This window comes from Zosterops lateralis, assembly GCF_965231275.1.
Source record: "Zosterops lateralis genome assembly, chromosome: 28".
NCBI classification, from domain to species: domain Eukaryota; kingdom Metazoa; phylum Chordata; class Aves; order Passeriformes; family Zosteropidae; genus Zosterops; species Zosterops lateralis.
In genome coordinates this window covers 4,815,384-4,828,601 of record NC_139788.1, presented here as the reverse complement: position 1 = coordinate 4,828,601, position 13,218 = coordinate 4,815,384, and the positions used below count along the sequence as shown (strand labels likewise).

Here is a 13,218-nt window from a genome sequence, read left to right as displayed (position 1 = left end):
GCAGCAGCACGGGTGGCAGCTGCACCTCTGCAACAGCTTCAGATGAGCATCTCCTAAAGAACAAGAACTAAAAGAAGATCAGTTTGTTTTAGAATTAAGGGAGGAATTGTTCCCTGTGAGGGTGGTGAAACCCTGGCACAGGGTGCCCAGAGCAGCTGTGGCTGCCCCTGGATCCCTGGCAGTGCCTAAGGCCAGGCTGGACAGGGCTTGGAGCAGCCTGGGACAATGGGAAGTGTCCCTGCCATGGCAGGGCTGGCACCGGATACATTAAGGTCCATTCTGATCCAAGCCATGAATGGTGGGTGAAGTCTGGAAAACTTAGAAAGGGCAGGAGGGAGCAACATGGGTGTGGAAGGTGTTGGCTGGGAGCAGGGGAGCTGCTGGCATTGTAACTCAGCACCTCTCTGCTTTCTCCCCCACCTGCAGGTCATGTTCACTGAGGAGGATGTGAAGTTCTACCTGGCAGAGCTGGCACTGGGACTCGACCACTTGCACAGCCTGGGGATCATCTACAGGGACCTCAAGCCAGAGAAGTACGTGTGGGCAGCTGAGGCAGGATCCCAGCCCTGCATCCAGCCCAGCTTGGAGCCAGGGAACAGCTCCTGCCTTCCAGAGGGGCTGCACACATGGGAGGTGGTGGTGCCAGTCCAAGGCTGCTGCTCCTCACATCAGTGGTTCCAGCCAGGAGCTGTGTGTGCCACAGGGCTGAGCAGAGACCCATGGCAGCCTCCAGGCTCCAGCTTTAGGCAGCTGGGAGCCTTCAGAGGGAGAAGGGACCAGGCTGGGCCCTGCAGAGCCCACTGCAGCTTGGTTATCCTTGCCTGGGGTATGTGGGGATGAGAAGGGGGTAACCTCTGGGGCCATTGGTTTACTGGGAAGCTGAGGGTGTGGAGAGGATAAAGCTGCTCCTGGGCCCACTCCTGTATTGGTTGGTGGAGGTTAAAGCACAGAGAAGGGACAGGTAACTTTTCCTTTGGATTCTGGGAGCCAAAGGGTGATCTCAGACCATCCCTTGCTGTGCCTGTTCTCATCAGCCCTTACCACAGACAGTAACAGTTTTTCCATTCCTGCTGTAGCATTCTCTTAGATGAAGAGGGGCACATCAAACTCACAGGTAAGGTGCTCCACAGAGCCTGGGGCTCCAGCAAGGCTGGCTCCTGAAATACAGAGCTGCTTGAGCTGTTTGGAGCAGTGTCTGTGTGCTGACAGCTTTCTCTTGTGCAGATTTTGGCTTGAGTAAGGAGGCCATAGACCACGAGAAGAAAGCCTACTCGTTCTGTGGGACCGTGGAGTACATGGCCCCGGAGGTGGTGAATCGCCAGGGCCACTCGCACAGTGCTGACTGGTGGTCCTACGGGGTCCTCATGGTGGGTACCCTGTCCAGGCTGGGAATGGCAGCTCTGGAACACCAGACAGGGCTCTGTGCATCCTCCAGACCTGCTGGCTGGGGAGGGCGTTCCCCACAGTCCCCAAAGAGCCCCCTAAGGGGCTGTCCAGGCCTCCAGCCAGGAGTGCTGGTCCCTCGAGGCTGCTGTGCCAGTGGGTGCTGGGGTGAGGGGGCTGTGGGGTGTGTGGAGGTGTCCGTGGGGGGTGTGGAGGTCTCTGTGGGATGTGTGTGGGGTGCGTGGGGGTGTCAGTGTCCAGCCCGGCGCCGGGCCATGGCTGTCAGTGCAGATCTGGTGCCACCGTCTGGCAGCTGCAGGATCCCAGGGCTCCGGCAGCAGCGGGCGCTGCCTGGACACGTTCCCATGCAAACCCTGAGAGCTGAGCTGCTGCTGGGAACACGCTGTGCCTGTGAGCTCTGTCACAGCCAGGCTTGGGACCCCTCACAAGCAGGAAGGGGCAGTGGGACCTGTGGAACCCTGAGCCTTGCTCAGACATGACCCCCCTGTCTTCTCTTTCCCTCCCAGTTTGAAATGCTCACGGGGGCACTGCCTTTCCAGGGGAAGGACCGTAAGGACACCATGACCCTCATCCTCAAGTAAGAGTTTCTCCCTCCTGTCTGCACAGCAGAGGTGTTGCAACTGGGGGCTCTCGCAATTTTGTGGCATTATTTGGCAAGTGGTGCCATATCAGCCACCCATTTAAAGGGTGCAGTGTAAATGCCAGAGAGATGATTGTGCATTTTGGGGGTGGAGGTGCTGCAGTTGCCTTGTGGGTTGGCTTCTTCAAACCTGCAGCTGATTGCATAACTTCCTCCCCAGAGCAAAACTGGGCATGCCACAGTTCCTGAGCTCTGAGGCTCAGAGCCTCCTGCGAGCCCTTTTCAAAAGGAATCCAGCCAACAGATTAGGTAAGATTTTTTTGTTTTGTTTTGTTTCTGAATGCCCCTGATGCTGTATGGAGGCCTCTCACATCCCCCTGGGTCAGCAGCGTGCTCACCCCTGTGCTGGGTCAGGGCACTGGGGTGATCCCAGCCAGGTTCTCTGTCACACCTGGCTGTGCTGCCTCCCTGGCTGTCCCCTTTGCTTTGTTAGGGGTTCAGTACAATGTGACCTGTGCTGTCTCTTGTAGGGTCTGGGCCAGATGGGGCAGAGGAGATCAAGCGCCACCCTTTCTACTCCACCATCGACTGGAATGTGAGTATCAGAAGCAGCAAATTTCTGCATCACTCAGCACCAGTAACACAGTTCTGGCAGCAGGAATAGCACAGTCCTGATGCTTGGCCAGCTGTGGGAGAGTCACCAGCCCCTGTCCCCATCCATCCCAATAACCCTTTCCAAAACCAAAATTCTCTGTCATGTAGCTGTCTCATACCTGGGCTGCCTGTCACCTCACTGAGCTCTAGCAAAATGCTAAGACACAGAGTTCCACAAAATCTCTTCCTGGCCCTCATTCCTCACCAGCCTTTGCACCCTTTGGGAGAAGGTGCCTGTGGGAGCACTTCCAAGCTATTTTTGCAGCTGTTTTTTTGGGTTGTGTTTTGCAGAAGCTGTACCGCAGGGAAATCAAACCCCCTTTCAAGCCTGCAGTGGGCCAGCCAGATGACACCTTTTATTTTGACACAGAATTCACGTCACGGACACCAAAAGGTTTGTATGACTTGAGGCAAAGCCCAAGTTTCCTGTGAGATGTCACGCTGTGGCTTCACACCAGGGAGCATCCGGCACCAGCAGGTTAAGTTTTCTGCACAGGGAAGGTTTAGGCTGGATATCAGGAAAATATCTTCTCCCAAAAGGGTTGTCAGTCCGTGGCACAGGCTGCCCAGGGCAGTGGTAGAGTCACCATCCCTTCAGGGGTTTAAAAGCTGTGTGAATGTGGCACTTGGGGACTTAGGGACTGCTGAGGGAATTGTTAGACTCACTGATCTTAGAAGGCTTTTCCAAGCTGGACACAATTCCATGATTCTCTGTGGGATTTTAGGGGTAAGCTCAGTGCTGCTGGTGTGGCTCCTGTCTCGAATAAACTACAGGAGCTGTAGCCCCAGGGAGTGAGGGGGAGGCTTCTGCTCCTCAGGCCCTTCTTGAGCTGTCTCTCAACTCCTGCTGCAGATTCCCCGGGTGTCCCCCCGAGTGCAGGGGCCCATCAGCTCTTCCGAGGCTTCAGTTTTGTGGCAACTGGGTTAATGGAGGATGGCAAAGTGAAACCTGCCCAGCCACCCCTGCATTCAGTTGTGCAGGTAAGGAATGGGGACAGAGGAAAAGCTCTTTGGAGGTGCAGGGATGCTCCAGGTCTGCAGGACTCTGCACCACCTGGAGCCTGAGGCAGTTCTCTTTGGAATTCTTGCCTCCTGTTCTTTCATCACCACTGACTGTCACATCAGGCTGTCAGGGCAGTGTGGGGCTGTGGCTTTCCTGTTCCCAGGTGAATCTGTGCTGGCAGGGGGTCTGTCATGCCTGTGGGTTGGGCGACCAAAGGCAAAGTCACTGTGCTCAGTGCAGGCAGTGCTGGCCCACTGACCTATATCTGCCTTGTTCTCCTCTCCTCCCGCTCCCCGCCGGGAGGAGAAGCTGTGGGATGTAGCAGACAGTCTGACAGCTCTATCTATGCTGCAGTTAACTCATCATGTTGCCAAACCGTTCCCTGAACCCTCCCAGCTGAGCTCTCCTTTGTGCCCTGGCAGCAGCTGCATGGCAAGAACGTCCAGTTCAGCGATGGGTACGTGGTGAAGGAGCCCATCGGCGTCGGCTCCTACTCCGTCTGCAAACGCTGCATCCACAAGGCCACTAACATGGAGTACGCAGTCAAGGTCTGGGATCTGCCCTCCCAACTGAGCTCCCCTCTTACATCTTTGCCCAGAGCAGCTGTGGCTGCTCCTAGATTCCTGGCAGTGCACAAGGCCAGGCTGGACAGGGCTTGGAGCAGCCTGGGACAGTGGGAGGTGTCCCTGTCCATGGCACGGGGTGGAACCGGATGAGCTTTAAGCTCATCTAGGATGTAAAAGGACAATTTCTGTGCTGCTCTGCAGGTACCTGCACTTCCCTAGGAATAGCAGGGAAGCAGTGTCCTCCTCCCTCAGAGAGGGGAGAGCATCTCATCTTCCTGTGCAAAGCTGTGGCTACATCAGGTCTTAACAAAGGACAAAATTTTGTGGGTTGGGGACACAGAACTGATGAAGCAACTTAAGGATTTCTAGAGCTAAAGAGATGAGGGTACAGGGAGTGGATACGGTACAGGAGTTCTGCAGGGGCTCCAAACTCAGCTCATGTGCTTTGTCCTGGCCCTTCCCCATCCGTGGTGGCTGAAGTGTGTCCCTACTCTTGCAGGTGATTGACAAGAGCAAGCGAGACCCTTCTGAGGAGATCGAGATCCTGCTGCGGTATGGGCAGCACCCAAACATCATCACCCTGAAAGATGTGAGTGTGCCCTGGGAGACTTCCCTGTGCTCTGGTTTAGGAAGTGCAGGCTGGCAGGGGCAGAGTTCAGCCCTAGCTGGGGCAGCCCCATGACCCAGCTCCATGTGTTGCTGTTTCTGTCAGGAGAAGGCTCTTCCCCAGAGAGTGCTGGGCACTGCCCAGGGAATGGACACAGCCGCAAAGCTGCCACAGCTCCAGGAGCTCTTGGACAAAGCTCCCAGGGAGGCACAGAGTGGGATTGTTGGGGCGTCTGGGCAGGGCCAGGAGCTGGATCAATGATCCCTGTGGGTCCCTTTCAGGTTGGGATATTTTGTGATTCTAGGGTGGGAAAGCATCCCCAGAGCCACCTCTGCTGATCCCTGTTTGCTCCTTGGCGATGGAAGTACAAAAGGGAAGCTCTGGAAGCACATTTTGATTACCCCACCCATGTTTTCTTTGGCAGGTGTACGATGATGGGAAGTACGTGTACCTGGTGACTGAGCTCATGAGGGGAGGGGAGCTGCTGGATAAAATCCTCAGACAGAAATTTTTCTCGGAGAGAGAAGCCAGTTCAGTCCTGCACATGATCTGTAAAACAGTGGAGTACCTGCATTCCCAAGGGGTGAGTGTGGTCATGACTGTTTTCCTGGGAAGCTGCCTGGCATTACACTGCACTCCCTCTCCTCCAGGGAGTAACTCTGCCCATCATGACAATTATTTCTTGCTGGTGTTGCCCTCTTGGCAAAGCAGATGTGGGGCCAGAGCAGGGGATGAGTGACCTCAGGCAGCTTTCAGGCTTTCATCTGCTTGGGGTATGAGCACAGCCCTTTCTTGGCTCCACAGGTGGTTCACAGGGACCTGAAGCCCAGCAATATCCTCTACGTGGATAAATCAGGGAACCCTGAGAGCATCCGAATTTGTGACTTTGGCTTTGCCAAGCAGCTCAGGGCTGATAATGGGCTCCTCATGACCCCCTGCTACACAGCAAACTTCGTGGCACCCGAGGTGAGCACCTTACTAACCTGAGACCCTCCAGCAGCCCCTTTGTCCCTCCCCTAACCTGTGCTCCCACTTGGCACAGTGGGTCAGCCCTGTTCCCTTCTCCAGCCTTCCCTGGAAGAGGCAATTACAGAAATACCACTTGCAGTAATGAATCTATTTTGAATCCTGCTCTTTTAGTCCCAGACTTTGCTGTTCTCTCCAGCTCTGGAAGCTTTGCATACGGACTGCACCCAGGTCAAGCCCCTCTTCTGAAATAAGTCTAATAAGAACCAAACACAGCTTTTTCCCTTTGGTTGTTGTGTTCAGGTCCTGAAACGCCAAGGCTATGACGAGGGCTGTGACATCTGGAGCCTGGGGGTCCTGCTGTACACGATGCTGGCAGGGTAAGGCAGTGGCTGGGGCTGTGACCCCCTGTCCCCAGGGTGCTCTGTGGGGACAGCTGTGCCTCTCCTCCTGCTTGGGTCAGTAAATCCAGGGCTCTCTCCTCTCTCCCCAGCTGCACTCCCTTTGCAAATGGTCCCAATGACACTCCAGAAGACATCCTGACACGGATAGGAGGGGGGAAGTTCTCCATCAGTGGGGGCAATTGGGACACTATTTCTGACATGGCCAAGGTAGGGTTTGATATTTGTTACACTCAGGGGTTGGGGTTGCTCTGAGGCAAATTTAGAGCAGGCTGGGGAGGGAGCACACAAGAGAGAGAAAAAAAACAGCACTGCAGAAGCTTCTACCCCACACATGTCCCTCCACAGCAGCTTTGTTTCAGCTCTGGCTGTGGATATTTGCATGGAAAACCAACCTCGTGCTTGACCCTTATGGAGTTTGCTCTGTGTTATATCCCCCAGGCCTGCCAAAAACATATTTCATACAAAAAGACATTGACGTCTGGGGACTTTAAACTTGGCCTCTGCATTTAAATCCTAATCTGGAGGCGTACACAGGTGGGGTTTTTTTGCATTTAAATTATGAAATCTTCTAAAGTCTGACTTTTCAAATGGTGCCTGTAGGATCTGGTATCAAAGATGCTCCACGTAGATCCTCACCAGCGTCTCACAGCCAAGCAGGTCCTGCAGCATCCTTGGATAACCCAGAAGGACAGTTTACCCCAGAGCCAGCTCAATCACCAGGACATTCAGCTTGTAAAGGTACAAAATCTGCAGAGGGAAATCAGGATGGAAGTTTGAAGAGGTGTGAGCCAGGGCAGGCACTACAGACAAGCTGGGGGTTTGGGGAGAAAAGAAAGGGGAGATTCTTTAACAGCATGTCAGTGCAGGAGGGAGAGTTAAAGAAATAAGAAAGATGCTTCTGGCTTGCTTTGTGGGTGTGGCTGCTCTGTTCCCCTGTCTTGTGAAGCCACGAGTCTGAAGCAGCTCTCCTGCACCTGAGTGACTCCATCCCTGTGCCTCTCTCCAGGGCGCCATGGCTGCCACATACTCGGCCCTGAACAGCTCCAAGCCAAGCCCTCAGCTGAAACCCATCGAATCCTCCATCCTGGCACAGAGGAGGGTGAAGAAGCTCCCCTCCACCACCCTGTGAGGCCCCACGGAGCAGGAACAGCCCAGATTTTGCACACCTACAGAAGAGGGGGACAGGGGATGTGCAGGATCTGCACAGGGGCTCCCCTGGGGACTTGCTCTCAAAAGGCCAAGTGCCTTCCTGCTCCTGAAAGACTGGCTCCTCCTCATGTGGACTGATCTTTGCTGAGAGAACTTCACTGTAAAACTTTTTTGACGTGTAAATTGTCAATTTTTAAAGAAATCCATCTGTGTATATGAGAACTAGAATGTATACTGATGTCAAGTGGCACTAAAAAGCAGCTCTGATTCACCCTTCCCTGTGTAGGGCCAGGTATTTGTTGTTGCTACAGGATTTCTTGGAACTGATCCTCTCCAACTCCACAGCAGCTGGAAGACTGTGTCACACTTGGGGTTTAGGCTTTGAGGCTTTTCCTCCCTCAAACCTTTGGATGTATTTCCCAAAGCCAGCCCTGCAGCCTCCCAGCCAGCAGCACTCCTGTCCACAGGGACCTCCCTCCCCTCCATGTCCTGGTTTGTTCCAGGCAAGGTGGATTTTGCAGCCTCCATTTCTCCCTCTCTCCCTTGCTCCCCCAGCCCAGCCAGCAGCTCAGATCTCTGAATAAAATAAAGCACGTTTTTTCCAAGCTCTCCCACAGATGCTCAGCAGGCCAGGAAACTCCTGGGCTTGGCTCATCCCTTCCCTCTGCCCTCCCATCTCTGTGTTCTCCCATCACTGGGGAGTTTGTCACCTGGGGGAGAGGATGACAGAACCTCCTCCCTGGCAAAGCCGAGGCTTTGGGCTGGCTCTGGCTGCTGCTTTTACCATCTGGGGTTTTCCTTCCCCTCAGCACAAACCTCTGAACCAAGTCACCCTTTATTTTTTAATTTAACTTCATTCTCCAGCCGGTAACTCAGGGTTTCTTTCTGACTTGTACAATAAACGTCATTCAGGGGCCGTCCTGTCACTGACTGTGAGCTGCAGAACCAGCGACCCCGGGCGATTCCCGCTCGTTCCCAGGTTGTTCCTCCGTGCCATGCAGGGACTGTACTCCTTGTCTGCCTTGTGGAAAAGCTGCAAAGCTTTTGATCAGGCCCTGAAAACCAGCAGTGCTGCTTAGGGCAGCCTCTCACACTGCCTTCTCTCAGGGGAAGGTGACCAGAACAGGTCCTGGAATGAGGCGAGAACCAACAGGAATGGGCAATTTCTTGCTCTCAGGACACTTCTGTGCTTATAGAAACTTGGAGATAAATTGTGCTAGAAATAAATACCCTCCCCACTCTGACCTGCAGGGAGTTGCTGGGGCTCCATGGTGGCAGTTTCTGGGAGCAGCAGGATTAATACAAGGGCTGCAAACAGAGCTCAGGGATGTGACTGGAGCCAGCAAAGGCTCTCATGTGAGTTTCTGCTGCTTTTAGCAGATCATGTCACTAGAGAGGAAACTTACTTTTTTGTTCAGTCCCAGTTGGCTCTAAAATGGAGAACTCCATAAAAACAATTATGTGAGATGCACAGTGCTCTTCTCTGCCCTCATCCAAGCAGGTCCTGTGAGCAGCCAGTGAAAAGCTGAAATAGTCACAGTTTTTTTTTCTTTCTTTACTCCAAGTGCAGCCTGAATGTCCAGTGCTTCTGAGAGGAGGAGGCCAGCACCAGTCCACAGTGGATCTTCTTACTGGTATTGCCACCAACCCCAGCAGAGGGGGATTTAATGTGTTGCTGGGGTTTGGGGAGGGGGACACTCCACCACTCAAAATGCCTTCCCTAAAAATATTTGTGGCATGATATTCCCTACAACTCCACAGTGACTCTTGTGCCAGTGCTGTGCAAATTTTAGGTACCTGCAACCAATACAGTAATCACAAACATTTTTCTGGAGCTGGGCTCAGTCCCTTAGGGTACTTTTGGGTGCTGCAGGAACCTCCACAGATTTTCAGAATATTTCCTACATTGTGTTTTGAGGGAAGGTCTGGAGTGGTGGATGGGGTTGGATGTCAACCCACCATGGGTGGGTGGGGATCAGTGCTCTTAAACCCTGGCATTTAGGGGGTCATAAACCAAATGCTTGTCCTGGTTTGGGGGATAAGTGGTTATTTGTGTGAAATTGCAAATGTTTTCAAATATCAGCCAGGAAAAACATTACAGCCTTTGCTAAATCCTCCCTGTGATGTGCTGGTGTGAGGCCAGCTGGGGACAACTCAGAGGTGTGGGGGACAAGCAGGTGCAGATCAGTGTGGGCAGGGGGAGAGCAGCCCTCAGCTGCTGTAGGTTCTGCCTGGCCATGAGACCACACCTGGTGTCAGACCCCAAAACTGGGAGCCCTCTGCCACCCTGCCACTCTTCCAATCAGAAGAACTTTGTGCTCGGTGCAGCTGGAGCTTCTGAAACCTCCATCCCCTTGGAGAACAGAAAGAACAAGAAGGGCTACACTTTCCTCTCCATGGGGCTTTTAACCACGTTGTTCTGAGTGATACCATAAGTAAAAATAACTCTTGATTTTTAGTTCCAGATCAACCAAGTGCTGTTACTTTTTTAATTCCAGTGCTCAATAAAAATGGACTTGTGAATTTTCTGTATGTGAGAGCTGTAGGTATTTGTGACGGGTTGGGCTCTTTCCCTCCTTTTCTGGTTTTGTCCTGACCTTTGCCAAAATACTGGTGTCATATTAACTGAAATTGCATTATTTGAGGTGAAAGTTGGGTATCCAATGCCTGTTGGAGGGTGAGAGATGAAATGATTTGCTCTTACAGGAGTTTGGGGTCATTCAGCTTTAACGTGGGACAAAGAGGATATGGAGGATATCACAAATTGTCTTGGTTTTAAAAGGGGTGAAATTGATTTAACTTCCATACATAAAGACATCTTTACAAGGAAAGCTACTTCTGTTAGTTCAGGTACTTAATAGTGGATTTGATCTTTAAGCTTTTGTCCTGTAGGTCTGAATGAAAGCTCAAGGGAGCAGAAATCCCAGAATCCAGCCTGAAATTGTGTAGTCTACCTAGAAATAACCTGTGCAGAAAGAGCATATTGATCCAAAGTCAAGGAGCCTGAGAATAATATTGAACAGCTCTATATAATATTGTTTCTGTATAATACAGGTTAAATTTTCCTACTTTGGGGCATAAATCAGCCATTTTTCTGTTGTAAGGGGCTGACACAGATGAGAGGATGTTTCACTTCTTCCCACTGTGTAGCCGTGCCTTTCCCTTGCTGACCTCTGTGAAATTCACCAGGACATCAATAAATGTCTTTTGGCCTGGGAAATATTCCCATCGAGATTCAGTTTAAAACTGAAGGCCAGTAGCTTTCCCAGCAATCATCTTCTCTTTCTTTTTCACAGTGAAACTTCACTGAGCAACTGATCTGTGATTTCAGCTTTTTCAACTTTAATGCAAATCCCTCTCCAAGTTCCCACCTTTGAGTTAGTCCATGTAATTCTTCTTTCAGCATCTCTAGGCACTGATGGATGAACGGTGCAGCTGGAGGCCTCCTGGTGCCACCACCTCCCCGTGGTGGCCGCGGCCGCTTCCCAAGGCCGTGGGAGGCTTCGGAAGTACTCGGTGACTGCGAGTGAGTTCCACGGGATGTGGGGTGGATGCTGCGCTTTCATGGAATATTCAACAATTTAATCCCTCTTTCAAGGCAAAGAAAACATTTAAAATATTTCAAGATCTTCTTTCGGCAGTACATGGGGGCTCTGAATAAAACCTTCACTCACGCCGGGGAAGCCGCAGGTCCGCTGCCACTCCATTCCTTGCCTCTGGTTATTAAAACATCAAGCTGTCTTAGTGCCTCAGCTCAGCCGAGGCGCTGCCTCCCTCCCTTTGTGTGCCACTGAACACCTGCCATTAATACTAATTCGACTCCGGAGGGAAACTCCCTTTCAGATATGCTTGTCTGAAAATAAATTGACATGTAAAAGGTCTCTTTTGTCGAAGTGCAGGGAAAGTGCCGGGGTGAGGAGCCGACCGCTCACAAAAGGAGCCACTGACTTTAAATGATGTGTGGAGAGGGTGAGAAATGCGAGAGGTGGGGGGTGATGCTGTAACGGGGCTGATGGGATCAGACTGGAGAAGAATCCCAGAGCTATTTGGAGTCAGATTTTGAGATTTTGGGTGGTTTTTGTCTAAACCGCTGCTTGTCTCAGGGTGAACGGCCAGGGACCCCTTTGGAGAAAAGTCTTTTTGTTTTAGAAAAAAACGTTATTACAAATATCTGCAACCAAAACCAAGAGCAGTAGTTGTGAGCCCTTCAATTTAAACGTGTAATGAGCTCCTGGGTTCTGTTGTTTTTCCTGGGACAAAAGTTTGTATCTCTTTCAATTAGGAAGCAGCAGAAGAATCCTTGGTTAGAATGTTTATTCTGTCCTACAGGCAGCAGTGTGAGCCAGCAAAAGGTCAATATTTTTATTTTTAATAGAAAGAATGATTTACTTTGAGCTCCTCATACCCCAGGGAGACCATGGCTCTCTCCTATGAAAACATTTTTAACTCGATTCTTTGGGCCAAGCTTTGGAGAGTGACACTGCTTGAAATTTGTGTTGGTGCTGAAATGACACAGCCCCACGGCTGGGAATGAAAACTGAAGTGTTGTGAACCTGACATTCAGCTGCTGCTCACTGGGATTCTGCTTCCTCTGGTGAAGAAATAATTCACTTCATAATGAAGATCAAGTCAAAATATGTTCAGGGCTTGAAATAAGAAAAAAAAAGGAATTGTGGCAATTACAGAAACGTTCCAGATTTGCTGATGTCGCGCCTGGTTTATCAAACAAGCTCTCGGTGCTGCCGAGCTCCAATGCCATCTTCCTTTCAAACAGCAGATGGTGTTAGAAACCTGTAACAGGTGGAAGCTCTCCAGTTTTATGTGAGAGATCAGAAGTAGCAGCAATTTCTGTTTCCCACGGGGTAGTTCCTTCCTGAGCTGAACAGCAAGCTGGCCCTTTGCTCAGAGAGTTCTTACAGAGGGGAAACCTTCTGAATTACACATATTCCTATGAAAGAAAGTGATCCTGTTTTCACTTATCCTGGTTATAATAAAAGGAACGTGGTGATGGCCTTCGTAACCCTCTGTTAGCAGCTCCAAAAGAGAAATGTAGTGGGGGAAATGGGCTCTGTTTGCTGGTGTGCCTTAAAATCCGGCTCCAATCTGCCAGATCTGTTGGTTCCTTATCTTATAACAGCACTTCGCATGCTTAAAGTGTTTTATAAACATTTAATTACGGCAGCTTTTGACTCAAAGCCAGGAATCTCTCATTCATCTGCTGCTTGCGAGGGCTGTGAAAATGATATTCAAATCATAGAATTACAGGAAGGGCTGAGTTCAAACCCCAGCTAAAGCGACTTGCATTGCCGGGACCCGTGAGCGCCGCTTGTCCGCAGGGCCGCGATTCCAAAGGGAGCGACTCCAGCGGGGGAAATGGAAACGTGGCCTGGAATGCGGAGAGATCTGAGGGGCTGTCAGTACCCCGGGACACGGAGCTGCATTTTAATCATGTTAGGGAAACGAGATGCTAAGTTCTGTCAGCTGCTGTGGTATGAACTTCTGAGGCGGGCGGGGAGTGTGGTTCTGTCTAGACCAGAGCCCTGTTTGATCCCCCAGCCCCGGCATATTTGTTAAAAGTCGCTTTTTTCCCACCCACCAAACCACTTGGAATTTTAACATCTGCTCTACCCCAACTCCCAGTTCTGTTTTTAAAAAGGGGAAGCCCCCAGGAGTCGTGGAGTTTGTGACACCAAGTGGAGGCTGCAACTGAAGATTAAAAACTTGTGTGGGATTAATAATTTCTATCCGACCATCTGCCTCTTTCACCAGCTCCCCTTCCTGAAGAGCACATTGTACCTGCAGAACCGGGTGTGCAGGAATAGAAATCATTTACTTTCCATGAAAACTGTCCAGAGCAGATGTGGCTGCCCCATCCCTGGAGGTGT

General features: G+C 51.3%; 1 protein-coding gene across 3 annotated transcripts in view; it reads left to right on the top strand.

Annotated features, from left to right (window-relative positions):
- The window catches only part of RPS6KA1 (ribosomal protein S6 kinase A1), a 31,480-nt gene extending 23,231 nt beyond the window's left edge, over positions 1 to 8,249 (top strand). For 2 of the 3 annotated variants that reach the window (XM_083879304.1, XM_083879306.1), the window contains 16 exons: positions 427 to 533; positions 1,077 to 1,114; positions 1,225 to 1,367; positions 1,911 to 1,981; positions 2,205 to 2,293; positions 2,515 to 2,579; positions 2,930 to 3,032; positions 3,492 to 3,619; positions 4,064 to 4,189; positions 4,707 to 4,796; positions 5,239 to 5,397; positions 5,619 to 5,780; positions 6,084 to 6,160; positions 6,274 to 6,391; positions 6,785 to 6,922; positions 7,191 to 8,249. In XM_083879304.1, coding sequence (XP_083735430.1) covers positions 427 to 533; positions 1,077 to 1,114; positions 1,225 to 1,367; positions 1,911 to 1,981; positions 2,205 to 2,293; positions 2,515 to 2,579; positions 2,930 to 3,032; positions 3,492 to 3,619; positions 4,064 to 4,189; positions 4,707 to 4,796; positions 5,239 to 5,397; positions 5,619 to 5,780; positions 6,084 to 6,160; positions 6,274 to 6,391; positions 6,785 to 6,922; positions 7,191 to 7,313 — 1,737 coding nt within the window. In that variant the 3' untranslated portion in view covers positions 7,314 to 8,249. The remainder of the gene's footprint in view (positions 1 to 426; positions 534 to 1,076; positions 1,115 to 1,224; positions 1,368 to 1,910; positions 1,982 to 2,204; positions 2,294 to 2,514; positions 2,580 to 2,929; positions 3,033 to 3,491; positions 3,620 to 4,063; positions 4,190 to 4,706; positions 4,797 to 5,238; positions 5,398 to 5,618; positions 5,781 to 6,083; positions 6,161 to 6,273; positions 6,392 to 6,784; positions 6,923 to 7,190) is intronic. The other variant, XM_083879305.1, reaches the window with a different exon arrangement.
- Positions 8,250 to 13,218: the final 4,969 nt, after the last annotated feature.